General features: G+C 36.9%; 1 protein-coding gene across 2 annotated transcripts; it reads left to right on the top strand.

Annotated features, from left to right (window-relative positions):
- The first annotated feature begins 1912 nt into the window (after positions 1 to 1912).
- On the top strand, positions 1913 to 9141 carry LOC107805920 (uncharacterized). 2 transcript variants are annotated; one of them, XM_016630023.2, is made up of 4 exons: positions 1913 to 2144; positions 5050 to 6117; positions 6387 to 6553; positions 8311 to 9141. In XM_016630023.2, the coding sequence occupies exons 2-4, from the start codon at positions 5064 to 5066 to the stop codon at positions 8935 to 8937; spliced, it is 1848 nt and encodes a 615-aa protein (XP_016485509.1). In that variant the 5' UTR covers positions 1913 to 2144; positions 5050 to 5063; the 3' UTR covers positions 8938 to 9141. The 2 variants fall into 2 exon arrangements, with proteins under 2 accessions (XP_016485509.1, XP_016485510.1); XM_016630024.2 differs by having other exon boundaries at positions 1936 to 2144; positions 5040 to 6117.
- The last annotated feature ends 4141 nt before the right edge of the window (positions 9142 to 13282 follow it).

Below are 13282 nucleotides of genomic sequence, written 5' to 3'. Positions count from 1 at the left end.
AAGCCTGTCTTTGCTCGGAGATTAGGATCGATGAGAGGATATACATGCACTTTACTACAACGAAAGTGAGAATATATTTCTGTACTACCGGACCTTAATTTGTTTGGAAATTATTCGAACGATTACTTATGTAAAGAACAATTTTTTCAAGAATTGCAAAAAGGCAAAGTGAAGGACGAAATGCAAAGAATGTATTAAGAGCAGCTTTATTTCTCTTCTTTTACTTTTTTCCTTTGTTTTTAAAAATATACTTTATTTCTTTCCTAATTTATAGTAAAGTTTCTGACTGTTGTACCCTTCAAGACTAAAAATAAAAGTGGAATATAATATCAGTGAACTAGTGAGAGGTAATTGATAAGTTAATCTGCAGCAGATATATGTAGATTTGAAAAACTAAAGTTTGATAATTATATATTGCTCAATTTAAATTATTCTTGACAAATTTTAGAAAAAAGCAAATTATAAATTATATTTGTTTTCCATGGTACTACTGCATATGCATCAAATATATATTTTGTGGAAACTATTTGTTAAATGGTTTTCACTTTTCACCATCCTAATTCCATCGAGTCGAATTAATTTCTCCTCTCTTATTTATTATCACTTCATTATGTAACAATTATTTGATAGTATTACTTTTATGTTTGTAATTGATAGGAACATTTTATATACATATAGACCATAATGGAGTACTTTATTTTCCATTTCGTTCTAAATTTACTACAAAACTTAGAAATAAAATAAAGAAAATTTCTTGATACGATCAGTGTTGCCTACACACGAATAATTATCTCTCGAGGTTGAGCAATCTCAATTTCACTATAAGATTTGTGAATGAATGTTGGGTTAGGACACATAGAATATTTTGATTTGCATGCGGGGAGAGACACACATACATTTGGAGATTTGGTCGAAAAGTCAGTCGACGCCCACCCGATTAGAGGAATCGAGAAATTAAATGAGATCAAAACTAATTTTAATAGCACTTGGGATTTGTTATGAAGTTATGTTCCTTGAGCCGATGGTCTATCGAAAACAGTCTCTCTATCTTTATAACGTAAGGGTAAGGTCTGCATAAACACTACTCTCTTAGACTCCATTTATGGGATTATTATGGGTTTTTTGTTGTTGTTGTTGTCGGATTTTTTTATGAAGTTCTGTAGATTTCTTCTTGAGGTGTACCCACTTCAATAGTACCAACATATTCCAAATTATGAAAAGGTAATATCAATGAGTAGAACCTGCATTTGGCGCAGGTTTGGATCTCAAGTTAAGTCGAATTTGATTTAAAAAATAACCAAACCGAGCTTACAAAATCAAGTAGAAATGCACTAAGTAGCCAACTTTAAGGACACCGTCCAAAACATACACAATTTTTAAAAACTATTTAAAGCTTAGCCAAATTCGACGAACTTCAAACGGCTTGAAGGTTTGAAGTTTTGAACTACCAAGTCCTAAACTTCAAACCTGAAGGTCTAAATTTTGAAACTTTGGCCTGAAGCTTTAAATTGCAGCCTGTTGAAGCGGCTAAACTTTAAATACTTTATATTTTTCAGCTACTTTTAAATAACGGTCCTAAAATCGACTATTGTCCACTTCGCGGTTCGCCCAATAATCAAACAAAACTTAAATACAAGAAAAGTAGAATGTGAAAAAGGCTTATTCATATTGGGCTAGAATAAAATGAATAAGGAAAAATGAAACTGTATAACTACTTTATAAATAATAGCTGAATATATATATATACACACATATATACTGTATGTTATATATAAAAATTATATAAGTTTTATATACTTTTCGGCTATAGAATGTAAATAGTTTCTTGCACGGACTAAAAGTGAAAAAAGCCCAGATAGCTTATGAAAGCCCATAAAGAATTAAAGATGAAAACTAGGCCCAAATATTTAGTAGAAATCGGGCAACAAGATAACAAAGCAATCTCCGTCTCTATAGAATCACTCTCTTCTTCAGAGCGACCAAACCTTTCAATCCTTTCCAGAAAATCCTTCTTCTTTCACTTATGATTCGTTTCATCTCCTGAAATTTGCAACAGAGAAAACCCCCAAAGATTCCAAATCGGAGCTCCGGCGACCTTTCGGGTTCGACCCTCTTAAATAGCGGGTTTCTTCGAAAACGGAACTGTAAGATTTCTATTTTGCATTCTTTTTATTGATATGATATTTATAATTCATGTTCTATGTTAAATAATGGGCTCGATAATTTTCTCTGTACTTGTTTATATGTCTGTTTTCCGAAAAATTGGGGATATAGTTAGGTTTTTTAAGGTTCCATGAATATCTGCTAAAGGGTATTCTTTCAATTTAATGTACTTTCTGTAGAAATTCGAGGTAATCTATATGTATATCATGTCATTAGATGGTATTTGAGAAGCCTCACGGGATTAGGTCTAATGGTAAGAGCACAACACATGATGTGTGGGATCCAAAAATGATGCCCCACTGGCTTTGAGGGATTTCTCGATTATCAAAAAATTTAGACGGTATTTGAAAAATGTTTTTGGGTTTAGTTGTAAAAGGACTAAGATTAGTTTTTAATCTAGACTTATGTAGGGATAAATGAGGATATCTAGTTTTAGATGAAACCTAACATTGCCTTAAAAGAAAAGTTATCTAGTATTGGAATAAAATGGACCTATAAAGGATAAAATGACATGGTTATTAGAGTTGCCGATACCTGAGAGGTAGCAGGTACGTGGTGGAATACTAGATGTGCGCACAAGCTGAGCAGGGCACCATCGTCACAAAAAAATAAATGACATGGTCATTACTGATGGTTTTGCATTATCCTATGTTGACCTCCCGATGCACCCGCTGTAGGTGTATAGCATATCTTGGGTAAGACATCTATTCCAGGCTACAGTCCATCCTAATCCAGCAACTTTTGTTGGTGCTTTGGTCTTCCAAAGCATCTTCCATGGCCATGATTCCTCCCGCTGCCCAGTTTGTTTTTGAAGAAGATTATAGCAGCTTTTAACGGAGTACTTCTTATCTCTACTGGCCATCCAAATCTGGGCATCCTCTCTACTATCATCCAAGGCTATAGGCTCTAAAATTTTGAGTAGTTGACAGATATCTTCCACTTCCCAATCATTGAAGTGTCTTCTGAAAATTGGTTGCCATCCTGTTCCTGAGTGCATTCTGCAACAGTGCAAAGTTTGTTAGTAGTAAAGCTATAAAGATGGGGAAATTTTTCCATCAATTTTTCTTCTCCGGCCCAGACATCTGTCCAGAACCTAGCTTTGTTCCCCTTTTCAATCTTCACCATTATGTTTCCTTGTAGTAAAGGCCATAAACTACTTATATACTTCCACAGACTGGCACCTGTATATGTAACCACCGGACTAGGATCCCAAAAGTCTTTTTTACCATATTTAATGGTAATCATCTTTTTCCATGATTCCTCACCTTCTTCATTAAATCTCCATAACCATTTGCACGATAGACTTTTGTTGTGAAGCTTCAAATTTCGCACTCCAAGCCCTCCAGCTTCCTTGTTTCTCATTACTTTCTGCCAATTGACCAAATGCATTCTCCTTTTTTCTGCATTGCCTTCCCATAGAAACTGGCTCCTAATGGAATTGATTTTTTCTCAATTGCCGAGGGTATAGGAAATAAAGACATCAAATAGGTTGGTATGCCATCCAACACACTATAATTTAATATCACATAAGTAAAAAGATCTAGGCAACCCTAAGTAGTCGAGATTAAGGCTCAACCAATTGTTGTTTTATTTTACGTTAGGTCCAGTATTTTCCAAATGCCATTTTTCCGCTGCCTTTTACCTTGTTGTTGCTATTAATTGGTTATTGCTTCCTTTCACTGTTCTTGAGCCGAGGGTCTATCGGGAACATCCTTTCCACCTTCATAAGGTAGAGGTAAGGTCTACATACACATTACCCTCCCCAAACTCCACTTGTAGGATTCCACTGGGTTTGTTGTTGTTGTTGTCCAGTATTTGCCAATATTAAAGTTTTAATCTGACTAGAGACTTGTATATCAGTGTTGGGGTAACTGTGAAATTAACAGAACATCTAACTTTCGAAAACCTCTGAATTGCCTTATGAGGCAAACTGTTTAGTATTTGAATGAAACAGGTTCAACTAGAGATAAAGGAATATAGAAGATTCTTACAGCTAACCCCATTTAATTAGGAATTGAGGTATAGTTCATTGATTTTGATATTGGAAAGAAACAGATCTGGATAGAGTGGAATGGATAAAGTGGACTTTTACAGCGGGCCACAACTGTGTTGGGATTAAGGCATAATAGATTAGTTGTCATATGGTTTCATCTGTTAGCGTTCTCTGCTGCTATGTGACTAGTTGGTGGTGAAAAATTTCTATCATAGTATTTTAAAAACCAAAATATATATTGAAAAGAATGAACTCAAAATGAAAGTGAGAGACTATAAAAGATGTACATTTTATCTCAAAGGAGACATCATGTACCTTTTGGTGAACGATGCTTCTTATGTTTGATTGAACGAAAATAAAAAGCATTCAATTAGGTCACACCATGGTTATCATGAAAGGTTCTAGGAATTGCTATACAAAAGATATGCGTCAAAAGAAATTTTTTTCATTTTTGGTAGTAAGAGAAAAGCCTGTTTAGTTGACTATCACCAGGCTCCCAGCTGGTACACCCTGTGGAAACAGTACATTCTGTGTGAGTTCTTAAATGTTTTCTTCACACTACAAAACTAGATTTCCCTTTATTTCTTGGTTTATAATAAATATCATCATCTCAATTCGCGCAATATTGTTATAACACTTGCCAAAAGAACCTTATGATACTTCAGCCATTTTTTCTTCTCTATATTGGTTGCCCAATGAGCGAGTCTATCTTGTCTCAATTGTGGCACAATTTGTCTAGTGGACACTGGACAGATGATGCTCTCTCTTTATTTTCTTGGGAATGGGGTGGGTAGTTTGCATGTTAGCGCCCAGATCTTGAGGTGATATTTTACTGTATACTAAGTTTTGCGTGCATTTCTTTCATGCATCCTCTGATCTCCAGATATTTGCAGATATTTGAGGTACCATGGCTGAGATGGATCTTCTTACGATAATCAAAAGCGTACCATTCCTGATCGAAGAATTGGGGAAGGCATTAAAAGATCTTGAATCTCACGAAGATACCTCCATAGATAAGGGTTTACTCGAGGATATTGAAAGACATTTCCGGGATCTGGAGGCCTCAGCAGTGAACAAGTCTTTGGAACTTGAAAGTAGAGAGAAAGCCTTTAAGGAACAAGAATCTGATGCACATCTGCTGATTGCTTCACGAGAGGCAGATATAGCTGCTAGGGAGCAAAATTTGTGGGATCAGTTGCAGGAACTTAAAGATGCTGCAGTTTCTGCAATTGCTGCAGCACGGGGAGATCATCAATTGGCATCTTTAGAGCATACAGATGTAGAGGACAGCAAAGACATTGAGGTAAGCAGCTCTCTTGGTGGAACAAATGAACTTCATACTGGCTCAGAGGTAAAATCCTCTGGTAGAGCTGGTGAAAATGCTGATGGTGTTTCTGACAAGGTCAAACCTCGACCAGAACTGACAGAATTATGTGAGAAGATGGATGCAGAAGGACTTCTGCATTATATTATGGAGAGTAAAAAGAATATGACCTCAATTTCTGAGGAACTCTCCGTTGCCCTTGAAGGTGCAAGTGAACCAGGCCGTTTGGTACTGGCTTCACTTGAGTTCTTCTACTCTAATGATGAATCTAACTCTAAAGCTGAGGAAAGCAGAAATGCTAACCATAGCTTGCGTCAAGCCTGCCTTGTTTGCATGGAAGCCATGGCCACCTTGTTGGCGAAAGCTAAACCAGGTGCTGATCACCTTCTGTACCCAGAAATTAAGCAGCAAGCCAAGGTCATTGCTGATGAATGGAAGCCTAAGTTGGCTACTGCAGGCACTGATGCTGCCAATCAAGCTCCATTGGAAACCGAGGCATTTTTGCAGCTCCTTGCAACTTTTAGGATTGCTTCAGAGTTTGATGAAGAAGAGCTCTGCAAGTTTGTTCTTGCAGTGGCTCACAATAGGCAGGGGCCTGAGCTCTGCCGTTCTCTTGGCTTAGCAGACAAAATGCCAGGTTGGTGTTCTTTTAACTGACCTGATGTGGTCTGGAGACCAGACCATCTCTTCTTTGAGACGCTCTTTTCACTGGAAATCTTGGACCTTTATAGTATACTCTGCTAGGAATTGTTCAAATGGCGCATCTAATAGCTGCTGCCTCTCCAAATATGCAACCATATTACTTCATCAAAAAAATTATGCAATCATTTATGGTGTTTAATTCTATTATTATTATTATTATTATTATTATTATTATTATTATTATTATTATTATTATCTTTGCAGGTATCATTGAAGCATTGATTCATAATGAGAAGCAAATTGATGCTGCTCGTTTTATTCATTCCTTCAAGCTGACTGAAAGATTTCCCCTTGTCCCGCTCCTGAAAGGCTATTTGAGGGACTTGAGACGTAACGCACAAGGGAAGGGAGGTAACTCGGGAAACAGGGAGGTACTACTAGCCAAATTATTCCTTTGGCGGTCATGCATTTGTTAAATTTGACCATTTAGGAAATTCTAATTTCATTGGTAGCTCAAATATCTGTCAATACAGTTGCATGCATGCACAGTTAATTTCCAATGATCTATATTGGTAGATGAAGTCATTGGTTTTTACAAGTATTAATCCACTTGTGCTTTATTATATACATATGACATGCATATTCAACACGATTTTAGTCCTTAGAATGCAAAAAGTAATCTAATATGAGAAAGTGAAGAAAATAGTAATCTTAATTTGCCATGAACTTGCTGTATATTACCTTTCATACTCTCTGGTTATTCAATGGAAATTTCTTGAAATTAAACACCAAAATCCATGTCAAAAAAACATGTAAATCGTATCCACATACATCTATCGTGTTGGCCAAATCATTTATACAAATGTGTATTTTCTCTTTACACCAAAAAAGTAAATGAAACAAAAGAAGACTTTTTAATAGTAGTTATATTGATTTCATTGTTTTGGAACAGTGGATAATGGGCCAGCCCCTCTACCCTTCTTATCGAAAACTTCCTATTTTCTCCCTATCTTCATCTAACTCATGATATGGTCTCTCTCATAGTCCTAGGTAACACCATTTCTTTCTTGAACCCAAAAAAGTTCAGAGTTGTGTGACACATGTAACATGTAACAATTGTATGATTTGGGTCTTGGTCTTCTCTGAACTGCTTATAAACAAAACTGGCTTTACATTGTTGGCCCCTTTTTCCTCAATTTATCAATCGTTATGGCATCCGTACTGCACACCATGTGAAGAAAGCTGGTTTTTTGGTGCCTCTCCGTCGCCTTTCCTCCCCACCACTCTCCTATCCCCGCTTCATCAAATTTCCATAAAATGATTTCACCGTGTGAACGGACGAGGAAACGAATATTTTGGTCTCTACTGGATGTACTAGATATTGGGAAAGACAAAGATCCTGGTTGGTGGTCGATGTTGTATGACCTCCCCAGGGAGTGAAACCTTAGTTCACTGATTTATAAAGAAGGACAAAATAACCGAACCATAATTTTTTATAAAAATGTACAAGTAAATTGTGAATGTGAAGAGATATGGAACTTGGGTTATCCCAAGTGTTTCGTTTGATTAAAACCATGGTTTTTTCTTCTTGGAGAGTGGGAGAGTTTTACATATAAACAGTTAAGGTGAAGCCAAATTTCCTCCTAGTCCTTGATTCCTTAATCTAGAGGTAAAAAGGAGGATGCAATGTGAATCCTTTTTCAGAAAGAAACGCTAGAGTTAATTTAAGCTCTTTTCAGATTTTAGTTAAGAGTTTTGATGAAGTAGCAAGCCTGGGTCAAAGAAGACTGTAGAACAGCTATATGCAGCAGCTTGCCCTAGGATTTTAAAGTTTAGTGTAGATATGCACGTTTAATTCTTGTCAGGGAATGAATTAGATTATCTAGAAATAAACAAGTTGTAAATAAGTAGAAAATTGCCTGCAAACTGAAGCATAGTGGTCATGGCTGACACAATAATAACCAGCTTGAGGCCTTTCTACTTTCAAATTAATTTAGTGGGGCTTAATGCTTGAGTTTACTGATATGAATTTACTTCTTTTCGAGGTTTGACAATTAAATATCACCGTGGCAAACTTGTTCCTACTTGTCTATCAGAAGCAAAAAGAGAGCCAAAAGACGAGGGGAGGTTGGCATTTTTTATCTCTTAATATAGGCAAACTCTCTTACAGAATAGTACAATTGCGCAGGAACTTGCAGCTGTTAGGGCAGTGGTACGGTGTATTCGAGATTACAAGCTTGAAGCAGAGTATCCACTTGATCCACTACAAAGAAGGGTTGGTCAGCTGGAAAAAGCCATTTCTAATGACAGATCTAAGTCTAGTGATAAGAGAAGACATTCTGGATCAGCTAGACACCAGCAATTCAAGAAACCACGACCAAGTGGAGGAACACATGGATCTACCAGACCTGCTAACGTTCCTAGCAGACAGCCCCCCTCTGTTTTAGTAGAAAGAGTGGCCGCTTATAATCCAAGCAGACCAGTCCCCTCTGGTTTAGTTGAGAGAGCAACTTATGCAGGATTGTCCGATAAGTACACTCATCTTAGTGCATCTTATGATTATCAAGCTCCAAGTCAGGCTGCATATCCCCAGCAATCCTATGAGCAGAGATCATATTACTATCCAGCTGATGACGGAACTACTGCAACTTCTTATACACCTTCTCTGCCATATAGTTATGGCAATTACGCAGGCAGCGGAATGCCAGTAGCAGATGAGAGAATTACTGCAAATTCTTATACAACAGATCTTCTGGCATCTAGCTATGGCAATTATGTGCCAACAACACATCAATCCTACGTGCCGAAGGAGTAGTACTGAGCTTTTATTTGTAGTAACAGGGAGTGACTATCCTGATAATTTGCTTTCCATGATAACACTTTTGGCTTGAGTAAGCGCGTGTCTGTCACCAATATTTCATCATCTGTGATCCTTAAACTGTTTATCCTAGAAGTGCATTATGTAGATTGTAGGGACAACCTCAACTTAAGTTTCTACATAAACTTTAGTTCATTAGTAGAAGTGGTTAAGTGGTGTTTGCCATTGAAAATTAGCAATTTGATGGTTTAGAAATTCCTAATAGTGGCACCCCCCCCCCCTCCTCCATGTCATCTTTAGATGAAATTATGTTTATATCAGGTCAGATGCAGTTGTATGTTGGTTCACTCTTTCAAGTTGAATCCAAAGATGGTCTTACAACAAAATTAAGTACCTACTTATAGGTAAATTAACAGTATGTAAGGTAATGGTCCAAGAAAATAAAGATAAATATCAGAATAAACAGTAGTTTTAGGGGTCCAATAAACAGAATTCATTGAATAGGTTTGAAGACCTATTGGTCAAAGGAAAGGTTCTTGGGCATTGTCTCTAAGTTCAACGATATGAGATTGTCTCACTTTCACATTCATCTGTTTTCAGTTTGAGCAATACATTGCATTTAAGCTTTGTTTAGTTTGTAACGCTTGATACTGTGTACAAATCGTTTTCCCTACCGTGACTGTTAGAGTAGACATTCTATGTATATGCCAGCCGGGTAAAAGTGTGCATACCAAACAAATTATCCATTTATTATTAGTTTTAGTATTTTTATTCAAAACACAATTCTTATCCCCTTTGTCCTAATTTATGTAGCGGTGTTTGACTGGGTATAATCTTAAGAAAGAAGAAAGACATTTGAAACTTCGGTCTAAAACAAGTCATTTAAATTTGTGTTACTATGTATAAATTTGAATATGTGTCTTGGAGCAACGGTAAAGATGTCTTTGTTTGATCAATAAATCACGGGTTCAAGCAATGGAAACAGCCACTGATTCTTGCATTAGGGTAGGTTGTCTACATCATACTCTTTTGGGTGCAGTCTTTTCCTGGACCCTGCATGAACGCTGGATACCTAGTGCATCGGGCTGCCCTTTCTAAATCATCTCATTAAGAGTAAAACTGAAAGTCAAGAGTTAAGTTATTTCCAAATAAGGAAATATTTATAACATTTTCTTTTAAATAGACTAAAGATGAAAGTATGACACATACACTGGAATAAAGGGAGTCTGATTTTTAATCGCTAACATAAGCAAGTTCAAAGAAGTACATAAATTCTTATATATAATTTATGTGTTGCGGAATATCGTGGGTTCAGTAGCACACAATCACACACAAAGCAAATAGAGAAGAAAGATCAATGCAAGGATTTAACGAGGTTTGGCTAAGCCTAATCCTCGGGGCAAAAGCAGAGAGAGTTTTCCATTATAAATGAGAAGAAAAATACAGTACAATCTATAGAATCCTCAACTACGACCCCTATAGATAGATCCCAAAAGGTCCCAAACATACAAGAGAAAGGTTTCCCAATATGACAAGAACAATAGCTTTTCCTTTCCCAAATATATTAGGACAATGAGTTTTCCTAAACCTATAGGAATTATGGGTTTCCTAAAAATACAAAAAAATAATTCAAGCCGCAAATAACAAATCTTCCCCTTGGTGTGAATTCTCTTCATCAACAGAAACAACGTTTCTCTACCTTGCCCTCAACTCTCGCAAGGTCTCTATCCATTATCGCACACATCAACCAAGTCTAGGCAACGCCTAAACTTATTAAGAGACTCAATCTCTTTAGCCATAGCACTAATCCGTCGATTTGGTTTTGTACTCTGAATAGCTTCTGAGTAGTATAACACTCAAATGCATCAACGGTCTCTGCACGTGCCAAAGCAAATCCCACTGGATTCGTTTATCCGAGAAGATTCCCATCAATTACATTTGCAAACTTTTGCGGTCGGTTGATCACTCTCTTCTCTCTACCTGTTGCAATGCTATATGGTTGTTGTTGCGCAAATGCACCAACATTATCATTTTGATAAATATTTTGTACCTCTTCCACTTTCTCTACTTTAGAACTACTGGGCTGAGCTAGGGGAGATTCAATTTCTAACTCTCTGTAGTCACTGATATCACGATCTGTTTATGCAATTTCCTTCTCCCTCTGATTGTCCAGTGAGACAGATTCATTAAATGTTACATCCCTACTGATAATTAGCACTGAAATCTTTTGATCTGTGCACCACAACCTATAACCTTTCACTCCAGTTGCATACCCTAGAAATATGCATTTCTTTGCCCTCATCTTAAGTTTTCCATCCCTCACATGAGCATAAGCACGACAACCAAATATCCTTAAATTTGAATAATCAGCAAGCGAACCAAACCATACCTCAAAAGGAGTTTTGAACTCAATAGATGTGGATGGAGATCTATTGAACAAATAACAAGTTGTACTGATTGCTTCAGCCTAAAAATCTTTGCCAACACATGAGTTTGAAAGCATGTTTCGTGCCCTATCACAAAGCTTTCTGTTCATACGTTCTACAACACCATTTTGTTGTGGTGTTCCGACACAAGTGCGATGTCTCACTATGTCCTCTCTGCTGCAGAAATTATCAAACTCAGAATTGCAAAATTCCAACCCATTATCAGTTCGAAGACGCTTAACTCTTTTTCTCGTATGCCTCTCAACCATCGTCTTCCATTTAACAAATGTCGAAAATGCCTCAACTTTTACTTTCAGAAAATACACCCACACCATTCTTGAGTAATTATCAATCAAAGTCACAGAATACCTGGCACCACTCTTGGAGGGAACTCTATTTGGACTCCACAAGTCAGAGTGTATATAATCTAACTTGTCTCTGGTCTTGTGCTCGGCCTTCTTGCTGAACTTTACCCTTGTCTGTTTACCAAACACATAATGCTCACAAAAATTCAAATTTTGATTTTGTACCCATTCAGCAAATTTTGCTTAATCAAAAAAGACTATTCATTATCACTCATATGGCCAAGTCGCAAGTGCCACAACTGAGACTGATTCATATCACTTTTCCCAGAAGCTACAGTAGCTTCCCCTTCAACTACACTAGCCTGAAGATGATACAATTTAGAATGTAGTTTACCCTTCATGAGTACCATGGAGCCTTTACACACTTTAAGTATTCCATTCTCGGAGTGAAATTTATACCCTTGATCATCCAAAGTCGAAAGAGAAATCAAATTTCTCTTTATCCGAAGAATATGCCAACACTCAATATTTCTGATAATTCTGTCAAACATTCTCAATTTGATGTTACCAACCTTCTCTACTGGTAAAGATTATCATCTCCCATATGAACAGTCTCATTTATTTGCTTTTAAGTTGCAAACCAATTCTTGTGTGGACACGTGTGGAAAGAAGCACTAGAATTAAGAACCCAAGAATTCTACACATGACTAGAACTCACAACACAAACTTTCCCTATATAGTCGCTATCATCAGAATTATTGCTAGTGTCAGCAATATTTGCCGAATTATCTATTTTCTGCTTCCCTTTTTTCTCCTTCAGCTTAGTACAATCTCTCTTGTAATGACCTTGCTCCCCGCACTCATAACTGTGTTGCTTCCTTACTCTAGACTTTGATCTAGCGGTTGACTTTTCCTGTTAAAGTCCTTTTGTTGTGTTCTTCCTCTAATCACAAGACCCTCACCCTCAATTCTGCTGTGTGAAAATCACTTTTTCAACTCTTTAGATTTTAGTGCATTACTAACATCTTCCAGTGAAATGTTGTCTTTCCCATATAGTATCATATCAGCAAAAGTATCATAAGACGGTAGTAAAGAACATAACATAATCAAGGCCTGATCCTCACTCTCAATTTTGATATCCACATTCTCCAGGTCCATTATAATTGAATTAAACTTATCAATGTAAGTTTTAACAGGTGTACCTTCATTCATACGGAGATTCTATAATCTTTTTTTCAGGTAGAGGCGGTTTATTAGCGATTTCTTAGAATACAGATCTTCCAGCTTCTTCCATGACGTTGTTGCAGAAGTTTCTTCAGCAATTTCCTGAAGAACGCTATTTGTAACGCTCATGAAGATCGCACTCAAAGCCCTCTCCTTCAGGCTTGCCTTCTCTGTCTCTTTCATCTCTTTAGGAAAATCCTCATCAATTACCTTCCATAACTCTTGTAACACCAGAGACGGTTTCATCCTAATCTTCCATAGACTGAAACTAGAACCCCCGTCAAATTTCTCTACTTTGTACTTTGTTGAAGATGATGAAGACATCTTAACCCTAGATTATATCTATAAACCCGAACCTTGTTCTGATACCAATTGTTGCGGAATATC

The sequence above is a fragment of the Nicotiana tabacum genome, chromosome 16 (assembly GCF_000715075.1).
Source record: "Nicotiana tabacum cultivar K326 chromosome 16, ASM71507v2, whole genome shotgun sequence".
Classification (NCBI taxonomy): Eukaryota; Viridiplantae; Streptophyta; class Magnoliopsida; order Solanales; family Solanaceae; genus Nicotiana; species Nicotiana tabacum.
The sequence above is the reverse complement of the archived record's forward strand: the minus strand, read 5'-3'. Positions and strand labels throughout refer to the sequence as shown.